This window comes from Astatotilapia calliptera, chromosome 2 (genome assembly GCF_900246225.1).
Source record: "Astatotilapia calliptera chromosome 2, fAstCal1.2, whole genome shotgun sequence".
NCBI lineage: Eukaryota > Metazoa > Chordata > Actinopteri > Cichliformes > Cichlidae > Astatotilapia > Astatotilapia calliptera.
The window spans coordinates 22,981,933-22,998,556 of record NC_039303.1 but is presented as its reverse complement, the minus strand read 5'-3'; the positions used below and the strand labels follow the sequence as shown (position 1 = coordinate 22,998,556).

The window sequence follows — 16,624 nt, the reverse complement described above, 5'->3', positions numbered from 1 at the left end:
CTGTGTTCTTTCCCGTCTCGCGGGAATCAGCTGTAAAGGTTAACTAGTCTTTTCTTAAGCTTTCAGCCTCATGACAAATGACCATGTTCAACCCATGGGGCACCTTACAGCAGACCTGCCCTCTCCCCTCCTCTTCACCCACTATCCCCTGGTGTTTCAGTTCATGAGGTGGGTAGTAGTGGGAGAAACGAGAAGGTAGGTGGATGGTAGCAAAGTAAGGAAGAAAGAACAAAAAGTGTCACTGAGGGAAGAAAGAAACTAAGTGTTGAATAGAGAGCACGAAAAGGGGAAAAAGTACTCAGTGACCTGCTAGGAATATATAAATTGACAGGTTTCCATTTAGACTGCCTAGTTTGAGCTCTAGAAACCCCGTATTAACCTGTGAGTGTAATAGTGAGATGACGAAAAGGAAAGAAGGAATATAAATCTGCATAAAGGCTGCACAGGTTTCGCTTCAGCTCATGCAGTTACATGAGCCTTGCTCACCTTTGCCTGTGTGACCTTTGCATATTCTTTTCTTTAACACATACGTCTGCTTCTCTTTACATCCTCTCCGCACAGCCTTGTGTCCTCTATACTTCAACTACAGGTTGAACGGCCTCTCCAGTGAGCAATTCACACTGAGTGGGGAAATTGTGTGTGTAGCTCTCATACATGTATACACCTGATATATATGGTTATACAGATATGCCAGGTATAATGATGCTGAATGGCATTGATAAATAGCCAGCTTGAGGAAAATGCATTGCTTTGTGTTTGCGCGCGTATGTACGAACATGTGTATATGCGCAGGGGTGTGTGTGTGTGCGTGTGTGTGTGTGTGTGTGTGTGTGTGTGTGTGTGTGTGTGTGTGTGTGTGTGTGTGTGTGTGTGTGTGCATGATGGAGTATTACAAGGTGTTGTCAAAAAAGCAATTTGTTTCTCTCTCAGATGTTTTTTTTCTTTATCATGACAAATCGACGTGAACCTCATCTAAAAATCCAGCATCTCCTCCTGCACCCCCTCCGATTCTACCCAGGCTGCGCTCTCAACTTTAATATGATGAAGTCATAACCACAACCCACCCCCCCCCATACCCCTCCCTTCTACCCTCTTCCGCCGCCACCCCAATTGCCACCCCTTCCTTTTCTCGCCGTAAATCGACTCTCAGCACCTGCTACCGTGGGTGCTGAGGGAGAGTACCTGCACGCGTGCGCGCGGCTCTTGTTCTCCGCATACATATGTGCGAACATGTGTGTACATGCCCCCACATATCAACTGGAGTGTGCGCACGCCAGGGTGCCGCAGCGGCACATTGTGCACAAGTCACGACGTGACTCGTTGAGGATGATGAATGGCGTGTGAGAATGTTGCATGAAGAAATAGAAAATGGGGCTGACATTGGTCCCCTGGAGTAGAGCCTCATGGGTCATACCTGCTCATCTCGTCCTCTCTCTTCATTACTACACACACCGGATTCTTTGCCTGTGTAGCAGCTTCATACCTGCCCCTCACCGCATGCAAGACTGTATCTGTTTAATAAGCATCCACTTCTTTTTGAGCAGCATCCTTGTTGTCTGACTTATAGCAAAGTTTACCTTCCACATTGGTTCTCCAGCGTAAAAAAACAGAGGAACGTACAGACTGGCTTACCAATGACTAGCTTATATATCTTTCATAGTAGCGTTGAAATATCTGATGAGCAGCTTTGAAGATGCATCGCTGCATAATGTCTGATAAGTGTCTTAAATGATGTGCCTGGATGCATACTGAATGTTGATTAATGTGTTTAATCATGTGGGGTTATGCTAATATTGTAAAAACATGATGAGTTGGTTGGCCTCAGCCTTTTTTTTTTTCTTTTTGTGGTTGATATTTGACTAGATGTGTGCCCTCTGCTGGGCAGTGCGAGGACCTTCACTCACCTGGTAACCTCCCACCTGAGACTTTGGCCGGAGTCCATTTATGGAGATAGAAAGTACAGTTTTGTATTTTCAAAGATTTGTCTGACAAGCTTGATGTGCGAGCTTCTGTTTATCATTGTCTGCCACTGAACAAATAATTTATGATTTTTTATTTTTAAAAGAAAAATGAAAAGTACCGCTTTTTTATTTTATCTTGTGAGGTTTAAAAAGTGTTGTTTCACAGGCTGCTATCGTCCTGCGTTGTTTGACATTGTATCGTTCCTTTTTAGGCACACGGTGTGGATGTGAGCGTGCCCATGTGAGATCTGACATATTACCGGCTTCAGCGCCGCAGTGTCCTCTGCCCTTCCTCCCCCCTGTCCTGCTCCACGTCTCCGCTTTGCTGCCTTGTCTTTTCTCCTTTTAACCTCACCCCTGTTCTCCTACCTTTCCTTTCCTCCTCTCTTTTTCCATCTTTCCTCTCTCACACCCACTCCCTTGTATTTTCCTCGTAACCGTTCTATCCCTTCCCCTTTCCTCTAATGTGCATGCTTTGTCACATTCCCATGATTCTGTCACTCTTTTTCTCTCTAGCGCTTGTGGGCTCCATTGCGTGTTGCCGCCCTCGTTGCCACCTCCTACTCCTCCTCCTCCTTTCTACCACTACACCATCCCTCTTTCACTGTCTCACCCCAACCCCTTTTCTCTTTCTCCTTCGGCTCATTCGTTAGTTCCCGCCGTCATCCTTACTCCCCCTCCATCTCGCTGGTGCATCGCTGCTGGGAGAGCGAGGGAGAGAGCAAGCGGGAGAGAGAGAGGGCGAGGGAGCTGGTGTGTGTGCGTGTGTGTGTTGAGTCTGCTCTCAGTCTCAGCTGTGGGCAGATGGAGGATGGAGCCACAGCCACATCTCTCCTTGTCTTCTGCGCTGCCTGCCACAGGCTGAAAGGCGCTCTCACTCTCAGTGTTTTCTCATCCATCCATTCCCCTGTGCCCGAGTTGGCCTTGATCTGTGACGGATTGAGCAAAAAAAAGGACTGAGGACTAGAAGCAGGAGGGGAGACAAAAAAGACCTGCAGTCTCCTGGAAAAGCAGGGAGAGCAGTGCAGGGCATTGCGCTCATCATTTCCCCCCCCCCACCGGTGTTTTGGTGTTGTGCCGTTCATCTCTGCAGAGCAACAGCTACACGTGCGCAAGTGTGTCGATCCACATAGTGCAAGTGTGTGTGCGAGCACGCGCATGTATGTGTGTGCGTGCGTGTGCTCGTAGCTCTTCGTTCTGCTCTGTGTCTCTTTCTCTCTCTCTCTCTGCTCCTGCGCGGTGCTCCAGCACTCAGCTAGCGGATTGTGCTTCACAGAGCTCACTGAAATAGGCAGAGAGAGGAGAAGGGAGGGAAATCAAGAGTGAAGAAGAAGAACAGCGAGGCAGAGGCGACAGACAGACAGCGAGGACTTTGATAAGAGGGAGAAAACAGAGTGCAAAAGATTGAGAATCAAGAAAAGAGGACTCTTAAGGGAACAGAGAGGAGTGGAGCGTGGAGGAGAGGAGATAAGGGTAGAGGGTTAATGAGAAAGAGCGACAAGTACGGAGCGATGCATCACGCAGGCAACACAGGAAGGACCAAGACCCTCTCTCACGAGACAGGTAGGACTCTCGGATACTTCTTTGTCACTACAGCGGTCAGATGGCATGGTGCTGTGTTCTTTGCAGACAGCGGGAACAATAGAGCCACGCTCGAACTTCACTCTACGCAAACCCCTGTAATTCGTCTGCTGTGGATGAACACACACGGATCTTGAATTATTTATGTTTTTTTTCCCAGCCTGCACATGTTTAATTTTAATGACTTGCCGTTATATCACAGGTTATATATATACATATGGCGAAGTGCGAGAATGTGCGTGCACGGTGGAGGCAGTGGTGGTGATCAAAGGGCATACATCTGAATAGAACTTGGCTTTGATGTGCCCTTGAAGTTATGATTGGCATCCGTGAATGCCAGCATGCGCCGTTCGGATGCGATTCCGAGTGGGTTTTTTTTTATTGATTTGAAGTCGGATGTAAGAGCATCTTTGTGTGTCAGCCACCCCAGCCTTCTGGTGAGCACGTTCCAATTGACGGCGATTGCAGTGATTGACAGGCAGCTGATGGGGAGAAATGGATGGGACAGGTTGTCCCCCCTCTCCACCCCCTCCACGTCGATCGATAATGTATTCATCTGTGTGTTCTTCAATATTTACAAGGTTATTTCGAGCTATTTGCCTTTCTAGTCCGCTGTTGATCAATTGATTGACTATTTAGATGTGGGTTTCATTTATTTTTAAAAAAAAAAATCAAACTGGCTTGATGAGTCTCAACTCCCACGTGTGAACGGACCCGCAGGGGTCATCTTTAGCGTGGCGGTGTTGTTTGACCAAACAGTTTGACCTCCGAGGGAAAGGTTAAGCACGTCTGCGGCACATCTCTACGTCTGTATCCATGTACGTGTTTGTGTGCGAGCCATATAATAGTTGCTTGATTGCTTTGTGGGTGTGTGGGGATTGCTAGCACTCGTCAGGCTAATCAAACAGTTCCCACAGAAAATCACAACGTGGCACACACCCCTCTCAGCAGCTCTGACACATCTGCCTCCTATCTGAACAAACATTATGAATTTACAAGCTAGACAGGCGTAATGTGTGCGCATGTGTGTGCGTGTGGTTTTTTTTTTTAAGATAAAGGCAACATTGTCTAAGGAAATACAAGCCTTTGACAAGCTCATACAAACTCCCTGAACCGCCCACACGCATACACATGCACACAAAGCCACCCACCAAACACACACACACACACACTCATCTGTTACAGGGATCCGGCCCAGTGGTGGATAAATGTGCCTTTCTGATTGCTGCCACAGACAGGACGTGATTGGCATGGCAGACCGGGGAATTAGCCATGGTTTCTATGGTGACTAATTAGGAGGGTCCTGACTGGTGGGTTTATGAAGACAGATGACAGATCGGTGGTTCACTTCCTGCTTTACAGATTGTGTGGTCCCATTGGCTAGCGGGAACCCCCGCTATCTCAGACAGACAAACCCCCCACAGGCCGCCTCACACATGTTCAGCTGTCACCAGATATACAAAAAATTAAAAGTTGTCCTAAACCGCGATGATGACAACATCCGACTGTGAGCATATTTGCCGTAAGTTGTACTTTGGCTCCGAGCAGACCGACGCGCAGAGTGATAGGTGGGGTAGATGTCTGCCGTGGCCTCGTTGCTCAGCCTCTGCTTCACCCACAAAAAACAACACACGCTCGCCGCTGTAGGCTAGACGTATGCATATTTAGAGGCTAATTCAGAATACACTCTTTTTTTTCGTTCTTTTTTTTTTTAATGTGACAATAAACAAGTCAGAGTCACACGCACACACCGATTATGTAGCTATAGGGCATGTGAGAGAGAAATAGGTGTGATTGGGTCCATCTGTGACACAGAGAGAGAGACAGAGAGAGCTCCATCTGTGGACACCTGCCCTTCCTCCAGGCTACCGTCCCTTTTTCTCTCAACTGCCAACAAGATCTGTGGTCGCACAGGTGCATGTGCGTCTGTGTGTTGTGTTGTGCGTGTTTGTGTGTGAGGTTTTTGTTGTTTTTTTTCACAAATCAGAGGGAAGATCTGCGTGTTTCATCCGAGGTGTCAGCATCTTATTGTGAGGAATTTCACACAGAGTCTCGCTGATTTCCAGCACATTTGCGAAAACTAAAACTCAAAATGCTGTCACAGGTAAACGTGTGAAAGTAATTGATATTGATATTGTCCTTAAACACAGTCTGTTTTATAATATTGTCTTGAGTGAAGGCGTTTCTTTTTCTGTAGTTTTTGAAGTGTTAAGATTCAAGAATTGAGAAAGGGTACAAGAGGTGATCGAAAAATAACCACACTGGTCCGGCCGGGTGAAGTCAAACGAAGATTTTAATTCACATGTGGGAAGATCACTGAACACAGCAATTGATCTTCAACTTACTAAAGCACAAACAATTATTTTATAACATCAGGGTTTATTTACCGACGCCCCTTCATACGTCACAGATACATTTTATACATAGATCAGATCAACATCATCATGACTTTTCACCTAGAAAATCATCTATTTTCATGGCTTGGTACTTTCCGTTCTTATCTTAAAATGAATTGTTCCTCTTTCTTGCCGAGACACCAAGAAACGGTTCCTCTTTTACCAAGACAATTTTGCAGTTACAGCCAAACATATCTAACCTCTTCCTCTAAATAAATCTAATTTAAAGTGTGTGTGTGTGTGTGTGTTGACCTCACATGCTCTTTGTGTCACCTCTTCACCTACTGTCTGTGTCTCGTCCTCAAATGCTCTTTCTCAATTCACCTGTTGCACTTCTGACCTTTTACCAGACCAGAAGCTCACTGAGACTATGTGTATGTCTTCTACTAAATAAATGTTTTAATCAAGAACCTCTACTAAAACCTTAATACAAGAATATGAACATATAAAAGATAATAAAATAAACTGATATAAGTGTTTTGTAAGCATGTATTGCAATTCCTTCTATGTTCTAGTTTTCCCTCAGCATGTATCACCTGAACAGTCACGTCAGTGAAGCTTACGACCTTTAAAGAACCTGAACATCAACTCAAATAAGCACAGATATGCAATATGTATAAAATAGTTATAACTGCACCTGAAATACAAAGTTAACATCATCATAAACATCTTAAGGCCATCTTAAAGCTATCTGTTATATTGTTAAAGCAATGCTCATACTGCAGATTATATTATACTGGTAAAATACTTTTTGTTTATCCCCACAATCCCCCTTTCGACCTCTGACACCCCAGAGGTCGATACATAGGTTGTTGTTCACTCCTCAGTCCACTCGGCTACCTCCAGATCCATCATCGGCATCATGGACATAGGGGCCACCGCCCCAGGGTCCACTGCCTTTACAATCACTTTCTCTACCAACCTTCGTGCACAAGGAATGAGACAACAACCACAGGTCACCAAAATACCCACCAATACAGATAGAGACGACATAACTGACAGAGCAAGCCCCTTCCACTTTCCCCTTTTTTTTTTTTTTTATTTAAACCACCCCTTTTCAAACTCTCAATTTGTTACCACTCCTTTTTGTAGGCGCGGCGATCTCCTCCTAGGCTGCTCTTCTTTCTTCGGCCTTCCAGGTAGACTACTGGTCGGCCCGTTGCACAGGTGAAGAGGTTTATTCTGCCTCTGTTTCTTGACACCTGCGTTCTTTGAAGACGAATTTTCCTCCACCAAGCTCTCGTGTGCGGGTGCACACTGCGACCAATGGTACCAGGTGTCGCCTTTCCCTTTCAGCTGGACTGCTGTAGCCGTCCGGGCGGTCACCTCATACGGACCAGTCCAGCGGGGCTCCTTCCACTTTCGCTTAATGACCTTCAGCCACACTGCCTTTGCGTCCGGGACCTCTCCGTTCCCCGTGGGTCTCTCACAAGTGACCTGTTTTGTAAAGCTGGACACAAGAGCTTTCAACTCATTAAAATATTCTGCATGCGACCTGTTGCTTGTCCTGGGCTGTTCCACCGGGACCACTGTCCAGGGTGCTGGAAACTGTCTCCCAGTCAGCAGCTCATAAGGGGTGAAACCTGTGGATTGGTTAACAGAACATCTTATGGTCATCAAAGCAATGGGCAGGGCTGCGACCCAATTTAGCCCTGTCTGCGCACAAATTTTAGCCAACTTGTTTTTCAAATTTAGGTTCATCCTCTCTACCTTTCCTTGAGATTGAGGATGATAGACCGTCCCGAACTTATGTTGCACTCCCAACATCCTCTCTACCTCTTGCAAATCTTTGTTCTTGAAGTGAGTACCATTGTCTGACCTAATTCTCTTGGGAAACCCATGCCTTGGAATGTAATGATTGATTAAGCACTTAATCACACTTTTCGCATCTTCACATTTGGTCGCCCATGCTTCGGGCCATCCAGTCAGAACATCCACACACACCAACAAATACCTCACCCCACCTGGGCCTGTATCAATCATGTCGGTATAATCAATCACGACCTCTTCTCCTGGCCTTTCTGGCATGAGAAACTTACCAGCTTCAGGTTTTACTGCTGGCTTTGGGTTGTGTGCCCCACAAATTAGGCACGTTCTGGCCTTTTCCAGTATCATCCTTCTCAAATCAGGATGCCACCATCGGCACAAATTTCTCTCCATCTGTTTCACTCCCACGTGACCAAGCCCGTGAGCCTCATTCACCTTCTGTTCCGCCATTTTGACCGTTAAAGCGGGACGCCCATCTGGCCCCCTCCACAAACCGCCATCTTGCCAGGCTCCTTTGTTTTCCCACACCCCCTTTTCCTCTGGGGATGTCTCCTCCTGAGCCTTTCTAACTTCTTCCATGCTGTTAGTGCTAACCTCCTCTTCTGGGGTTACCTGCACCAGTTGTCTCTGTCCTTTGTAGCCCGCTGCTTCCTTTGCGGCTTCGTCAGCTTTCTGATTTCCTCTTGCCACCATACTGTCTGCTTGTGAGTGGCCTTTGCATTTTATAATACTTACCTCGTCTGGGTCCTCCAGGGCCTTTTCCAGTTCCTCCATTTCCTTTTTGTGACAGATGGGTGCATTAGTGGCCGTCCTGAACCCGGCTCTCTTCCACTGAGCCAGTTCCACATGAGCTGCTCCAAACGCATATGCTGAGTCAGTGTAGATGTTCACTCTCATGTTTTTAGCCAACCTCAGGGCTCGAATTAGGGCTATCACTTCAGCTCTCTGGGCCGACTGTTGTCCCTCAATTTTTCCTGCTTCTTTCACCTGAAACTCAGTTCCTACTCTACAGACTACTGCATAGCCCGCTTTCAATCCTTCTTCATCTCTGTGGCAGCATCCATCTGTGAACCAATCCTCAGCTCCGTATATGGGCTCTGCCTTCAGGTCTTCCCTGATTTTTCCTTCAACCTGGGCTTTCTTAATACAGTCATGTGGTTCTCCTGACCCCATTAGGTCTGCCATATTTATTCCTTCATGTGTGAATATCAAATTTGGCGCCTCTAAAATTTTGCTCAACCTTTGTTGCGTCAGTGGAGTCATTGTGAATGCCTGTGAGTTCACATAGGCCACTACACTGTGTGTAGTAAGCACTTTCAGTGGGTGTTCCCTCACTATATGTGCTGTTTTCTGAATTATCTTTGCTACTCCTGCTGCGTGTTGTGTGCATGTGGGATGCCTTGCTTCTGTTGAATTTAATCTTATGCTGACATACATAAGTACATCCCTACCTCCCCCTTTTTTCTGAAACAACACACCATTCACAACTCCCTTTGTTTCTGAAACATCAAGGTAAAATGCCTCATCATAGTTAGGTGTGGCCAGATCTGTGGCTCTTGACAAATCCTGTTTTAGTGAAATGAACGCTGTCTCTGTGTCCGGCGTCCAAGGCAATTCAGCCTTCAGATTTCGAACACCAACTTTCTTGATCATGTCCCTTAAAGGGGCCGTTTTACCCGCATAGTTCGGAATGAACTGCCTGCTGTAACCTGTCAAGCCAAGAAAGGAAAGCAACTCCTTCACAGTTCTTGGTTTTGGATGTGTCAGAATTTGGTCTCTGTGTGTGTTCATTAGCCCCACTGATCTGTGTGCGATCACCCGGCCCAGGAATGTTACCTCTGGCCGGACCAACTGCAGTTTTTCTTTGCTCACTTTGAAGCCACACTCCGCCAATCTGTTCAACACCACGAGCGATGCTGCCGTACAGGCCGCTGCTGACGGGGCTGCAATAAGAAGATCATCAACATACTGTATTAATGTACAGCCCCCTGGCAGTTGACATGGGGACAATGCCTCTTTCAACACCTGATTAAAAATTCCTGGTGAGAGTGCAAAGCCTTGTGGTAGGCGTGTGTACCTAAATTTGCGGCCTCTGTATGTGAATGAGAAAATGTCTCTGAGTGACTCGTGCAGTGGGAGACAAAAGAATGCATTCGCTAGGTCAATACATGTGAACCACTTTTGGTCCCCAGTAATTTCGGTCAGAGCCGTGTAGGGATTTGGTACAGGCACAGTGTCAGTCCTCAGCATGGCATTTATTGCTCTCAAATCATGTGCCATACGGTACTTCCCTGTCCCATGTTTTTCCACTGGCAAAATAGGTGTGTTCCAAAATGACCATGAGGGCTCAAGCACTCCTGCCTTCCACAGTCCTTCAATGGTTTCAGCTATACCTTCTTCTGCTTCAGTTTTGTGCTTATATTGTGGTCTGTTAATTGGTATGTCAGACTTCAGCTGGAACAGGACAGGCGAACAGTTAGCTAGACCTACATCTGTGGGCCCTGCGGACCACAAAGTACCAGGCAATTTTGAGAGCTCAGCTACTGCATCAGGATGATCCATTCTTTCCCTGCCATGTATTCTGGAGATTTCTTTATGTTCTAAGATCACTGCATCGTTGGACAAACAAGTTATGCGATATATTTTACATTTTGGTGCATACCAGACATTTGGAATTTGGGTGCTTTGCCAGCATGCGTTGTCCAGCGCCCGCTTGACCATTGGTCCCAGATCTCTTGGCCCATGACCCTCGTGGACCGCCAATGTAATGTGAGGGGCTGAATCCTCTCCCACATTGTACCAAGGCAGTTGTTCATCAGTAAATTTCACAGCCGCGGCCACACCTTCTGGTCCAACATAAATGTTATGTGTTTGCACATTCCACGTCTGTCCCTCAAGATCAGACTGGAACTGTTCCCGATAGATATCGTTATCTTCCCTATCATAAAAGAGTGTAACGTGGAAAGGATCTCGCGGTGGGGAATAGACGGCCAGGCTCATTATCCAGGGTTTCCACAGCTGATAATGTCTCAGAATGCCTTCTTCCACTAGCCTCCCCCAGTAGATTTCGGCAGTGGGTTGTTCAGAGTTCTGGACTAAATATTGAGTCTTTGAAGGTGATCCCAGACACGGGAATTCTTTTCCTCCAGGCAGAGTAACAATCAGTCCATCTGGTGAGCACATGATTGTGGCTCCCAGTTTCACAAGCAGGTCCCTGCCCATGAGATTTGCAGGCACCTGTGAGGACACCACATATTGGTGTTTCAAAGTCTGTTTCCCAGCTGTGTCAATGCTGGATCTGTCAATGGCAGTGTCATCGGAATCCCGGAAAAGCCTACCACATTAACTGTGTGACAGGAGAGTGTTGCACTGTCTGGTGTGTCTTTCAATGTTGAGTATGTTGCTCCAGTATCCACCAGGAAGGGCAATTCAGTGCCTTCCACGGTCATCGACAGCATGGGTTCTGCCGCCCCCACGCTGTTCAGTTTCTCCGGGCTCCGTCAGTATTGCTCCCTCTCCCAGCCCCAGTCAGCTACTGGGTACTGGGGGGCTGGTGCTGCATTCGGGTTTGGAGCTTGATGTGCTCCCCTGTAAGCAGCTCTTTGTCTTGGGCCTCCTCGTGCCTGGGATTGATAGCCTCGCCTCTGATAATTTCGCTGCGATTCAGGGCATTCTCGGGACCAGTGTCCCTCTGCTCCACAGCTGTAACAGGCAGTCCAAGACACATTGTTAGGATTCCCTGGATTCCGAGCCCTTTGTCCTCCCCTCGCGGATCCACCACGCCCTCTCTGCGGTCCACCGGTCCCCCAATTCCCTACTGGTTGACGCTGCCTTGGTGCATTGGCGGGCCAACGGTCATCAGGGTAGAGACCCGGATCCTGATCTGGCCAGTCAGGCACAGGATCGGGCTGAGACCTTGCCACCATTATTTTCCTTGCGCTCTCTTTATCCTCTTTCTTTCTGTCACCTGCCTTGTTTCTCGCCTCTGTCAGCTGTATCTTTACCAGCTGCGCCTGTGCCTCCTCCAACTCTTTCTTTTGTTTGTTTGCCAAATCCTGTTCCTGCTGAAGTCTGTGGGTCACATGTCTCTCCCACTGCACCGAGTCTGCAACGGCAAAATCTGGGTTCTTTTCCAAATCAACTGCAACCTGATTGGGCAGCCCTGCCAGCACCGCCGAACGAAACCACGCTCTACTTTCACCCTCCTTCCCCGGATGTATTCCTGTTTCTAACAACCATTGTTCCTTTGCTTTAGCTAAAAACTCTCTGGGTGTGTTTTTGGGATCCCAAATAATTTTTGGAATGGCTCCAGAGTTAGGAGTTGGGTACTTCTCCCGGACTGCATCTGCTAAGTCATTCTGCACCTCATGGTATTGTAGGTCATTTGCATATCTGGTTGTTTGAGCTATCTGCTCTACATCTGCTAACCCACCACCCAGCATACAACGTCCGGCCAAAGCGCGAAAATCGCCCAGCGCTAATTCTTCTCCTTCGGTCAGCGCGCCCAGCTTTCTCAACCAGCTAGCTCCTCCCTCAGTTATTGGTGGAAGTTGTTTAACCAATGCTTCCAAATCTCTCACCTTATAGGCGCGATAAACTGGTTCGTTCTTTGGACCTGCTATTAGAGGCAGATTTAAACCAGGGTCAGGAGCTCCTTGTTCAAAACTCACTTTTCTACTCTTCCTCGACTTTCCTTTTCCCTTTGAGCTCCTAAATATGGGCTGTCTCTGTGCTTGGTCTCTCTTCACACTTCTTTTCCTCAAAATTAGGCTTGTACTTGGTTGGGGCTCAGGTCCTCCATCTTCGTCCTCCTTATCGTCCTCTTCTTCTGATGACGTCGCACGGTCTTCATTCTCCTCTTCTGGCCCTCCCTGCATTACTCTCTGCTTTATAACCTCCAATGCTGTTAATGCCTCTATTAACGCACGTGGGGGCTCATGCATTTGTCCATACACTTCTCCTTCCCAATGTTCTCCCTTGGTTATCACTCCTTGTGGTATTTTGTCCTTCATTCTAGGGGTCCTTTTGGCCTCCCCGTCCTGCTTTGGCTGTTCCACTGTAGACACCTCGGCCCGTATGATGTTTCCACTATCCACCGAACTGGGAGGCAAGGTCGAGCCTTCATCTGCAGCTGAGGCTGTCACTCTCCCTCCCATATCTTGGGACTGACATTCCACTGCCCTTATCCCTTCTTCGGGGATATTCAGGGGAGTAGTAGTATATTCAACATCTGCTATTCCGCCAAGGACAACTCCAGTCTGTCCATCAGGACCACGAACTTGTCCCCCTCCAAGGGTCATTACAGGCATGACATATGGTGGTGGTGGTGCACAACGTGCCAATTCAGCCCAAGGATATAATTTCGGTGTGTAATACCTATTAGCCTCTTCTACCTTCGGAGTCAAGTCCTTCACTTGGTCCTCTAGCTTTTTATTTTCCTCCTTCAGATGTTTCAAAGACTCCATTATACTCACCATGTCTCCTGATTTTCCTGTGTCATCCTCCTCCTCAGTCATCCAGGAAGAGGCTGCCCTCCACAGGAGCAGCCACTTACAGCACCTGGCATGAGTTTCTTTTAGATCCTTAATTTCTCCTCTGGCTTTCCTGTTCACTGAATGTCCCTTGGACTCCTCTTCAAATTGTTTCAATTTCTGTTCACATCTCTCTCCCTCAGTTTTTAACACCAGGCTCAGAGCTATTTTATCACCCAGCCCTTTCTGTTGAGATGTAATAAGTTTGCTTACCTCAACCTCCATCGCTTGGCACTCTTTCTCTGCTGCTTTTACTGCTCCAGGTGAAGCCAAACGAATAGCTTTCTTAAGCTGTTCAAGCTGATCCTTCAGAGGTTTGCATCCCCTTTTCCCACTAGGTGTCGCACCCGAGCTGTCAGCCATTCTCTGAAACACAGACTTACCTCTTCCAATGGCGTTGGTCGACTCCACCTTCTTGGTCTAAGTCACCCAGACACGCTTAACTTTCGGTTTCAGTCTTCGTCTCGCTGTTCTCGCAACCACTGGCTCCTCTTCCCCTGCTCGGTGATACACAAAGTTTAACCCAGCACTTTAGACGCTGTCCTCGCGTTCTCAAGCGTTGACACTCAATCAAAATTATTCGCCCTCAAAGTGTTAATATATGACACCAGCAACCCTTATGCGCAACGCGCTCACCTCCGTATACTTACCTCTCCAATAGTTCCTCGGATTAGTGTTTTTTCATTTATTTTAAACCCATTAACGGCGCTGCGCGTCCCTTATATACTTTACAGCAACACACCCTCAAGGGTCCCTCAACTTGTCCCGTACTAATAAGTCTAAAACCAAGAAATCACCTCCAAATGATCCCCTACAATTGAAATTTCAGTGTGGAATGACGCAGAGATTAACATTTCCTTATTTATTCACTATATGTAACCTGAATTTTCTCTCTCTCTTCAAATAACAAAGGTTATCTTTACAATTTGTTATTGAACTACTAATTAAGTTGCTTTTTATGGTGTCAGTGATAAACTGCCCCTAAAAAGTCCACTTTATTGCGTGCTCATTGAGTTACTCCTATCAAAACTATTTAACAAGTTCAATTTACACATACTCATTAATTTGTCACGCTTATTAGTGGCTCATGGTTGCTTAAAGCCTATGTCTGACTTGACCACAGAGTTAGAGCATCATTCAATCCTCTCAGGATGACCACTCCACTTACTCTGCATCCAGTCAGCTCATGAATTAACAACCCTTGCAGACTGTAACCCTTTTATTTTTTGTTTATGCCTTCAAATCCACCTTAAATCTTCTTTACCTAAACGTTGGTTTTAAACACAAACAATTCTTATATTCTATTTTGAAACGCTGTCACCATTCATATATTTACAATGTTGTTATTTACTAAGCCAGCATTTTAATTGCAGACATTTATCCACATTTGCAAACAATAGTTATAGAGCTGAATGACACACAAAACCGAAAGCATAGTCCTCTCATGCGCTCTGCATCAGCTGCCTCATTTGCATGCACACACACTCTTCATCTAAGAATAGCAGCAGGCAGTCAGTGCATTGCTGACTCGACCCACAGAGATCTTTTTTAATACAGAGACGTCTTATATTTACAACTGCACAGATTTTAAACCTTTTAACACCTATCGAATTTCGACAAATTTAACATAACCGTTTTTTGCGATCAATTAACCAGTATCAAGACTTTAACTGTTTCTGGCCTCATTTCTAAAATACCTAACTCAATTTAAAAGCGTCAACCAACCCAAACTTTGCCTCAAGCTCTATTTTTGGCATTTCACAGCCAAGGCTTACCCCAAAGTGTTAAGTTAAAGTTACACGCCCGAAGACCACTTCTGCTGGCCAAAAAAGCGCAGATACCGTTGCAAACGGTAAGGAGACTCTAACTCCTAGCTTAATTCCGGGATGCCCTGTACCCCACAGCTAAACCACACTGAACTAACCCTCTTCGCCGAGAGGTCAATGTCGCGCGTCCACGACAAGGAGGGAGCGTAACCTCCGGGCTCTGCGCTTCCTAGCAGACTCGAACTGCCGTTCTAGAATAATTTATAATATTTTGAAACAACAATCAACACCCGAAACAAGTGTATAACTGAAGTAGGTGCAACCTAGTGGTCAAATCGAGACTCCAACTCACAAAATGACCGCTCAGGTCCACTCTTATGACCAAATTTGGACTCTAACCAACACAATAACCAATTCCCTACCAAACTACTTGAGACTCTAACTCAATTTCTTTGGGACTTCAACCCAATATTTAAACTTTTTCCTGGCAGACTCAAACTGCTTTAGCAGACTTTACTGCTTTCATTTCTTCTTAGCAGAACTCTAACTGTTTCAACTCATGAAATTTTCATCAAAATCAAAACAGACATCCACCAGTAATTTCAGTGAGTAGACTTAAATTTTATCATGTCCAATTTGGCACACTTTGGAAATAATTCAACAGGTAGTGCCTTACCTTTTGGATAAGCCGGCTTATGCCCACTCACTTCGGCCACTGGACTTCATGTCTGCCCGTCTGACCACCTCGGACCACCGCTCACACCTCCACTTTTTTCCCTTACTCAACCACCGGACGAAGCCCCCAGATGTTAAGATTCAAGAATTGAGAAAGGGTACAAGAGGTGATCGAAAAATAACCACACTGGTCCGGCCGGGTGAAGTCAAACGAAGATTTTAATTCACATGTGGGAAGATCACTGAACACAGCAATTGATCTTCAACTTACTAAAGCACAAACAATTATTTTATAACATCAGGGTTTATTTACCGACGCCCCTTCATACGTCACAGATACATTTTATACATAGATCAGATCAACATCATCATGACTTTTCACCTAGAAAATCATCTATTTTCATGGCTTGGTACTTTCCGTTCTTATCTTAAAATGAATTGTTCCTCTTTCTTGCCGAGACACCAAGAAACGGTTCCTCTTTTACCAAGACAATTTTGCAGTTACAGCCAAACATATCTAACCTCTTCCTCTAAATAAATCTAATTTAAAGTGTGTGTGTGTGTGTGTGTTGACCTCACATGCTCTTTGTGTCACCTCTTCACCTACTGTCTGTGTCTCGTCCTCAAATGCTCTTTCTCAATTCACCTGTTGCACTTCTGACCTTTTACCAGACCAGAAGCTCACTGAGACTATGTGTATGTCTTCTACTAAATAAATGTTTTAATCAAGAACCTCTACTAAAACCTTAATACAAGAATATGAACATATAAAAGATAATAAAATAAACTGATATAAGTGTTTTGTAAGCATGTATTGCAATTCCTTCTATGTTCTAGTTTTCCCTCAGCATGTATCACCTGAACAGTCACGTCAGTGAAGCTTACGACCTTTAAAGAACCTGAACATCAACTCAAATAAGCACAGATATGCAATATGTATAAAATAG

The 16,624-nt window shown here is 45.9% G+C and overlaps 2 protein-coding genes across 12 annotated transcripts in view; one reads left to right on the top strand and one right to left on the bottom strand.

Moving 5' to 3' along the window:
- Nucleotides 1-16,624, top strand: part of tenm2a (teneurin transmembrane protein 2a) — a 230,994-nt gene that overhangs the window by 111,058 nt on the left and 103,312 nt on the right. For 2 of the 11 annotated variants that reach the window (XM_026188705.1, XM_026188697.1), the window contains exon 1: nucleotides 2,753-3,524. The exons of the other annotated variants lie outside the window; for them this stretch is intronic. In XM_026188705.1, coding sequence (XP_026044490.1) covers nucleotides 3,446-3,524 — 79 coding nt within the window. In that variant the 5' untranslated portion in view covers nucleotides 2,753-3,445. Of the gene's footprint in view, nucleotides 1-2,752; nucleotides 3,525-16,624 lie in introns of those variants that run through there. 11 annotated transcript variants of the gene reach the window in all.
- LOC113034285 (uncharacterized) lies at nucleotides 6,573-10,975 on the bottom strand. Its single transcript, XM_026188717.1, has 2 exons — nucleotides 7,545-10,975; nucleotides 6,573-6,607 (listed from the first exon to the last, which is right to left on the bottom strand). Exons 1-2 carry the CDS (start codon nucleotides 10,925-10,927, stop codon nucleotides 6,598-6,600), a joined length of 3,393 nt encoding a protein of 1,130 aa, XP_026044502.1. The 5' UTR covers nucleotides 10,928-10,975; the 3' UTR covers nucleotides 6,573-6,597.

What these genes read in the sequence shown, in the direction of transcription:
- LOC113034285 (XM_026188717.1), bottom strand. Translation starts at nt 10,927, where the DNA reads ATGGGCAGGGACCTGCTTGTGAAACTGGGAGCCACAATCATGTGCTCA.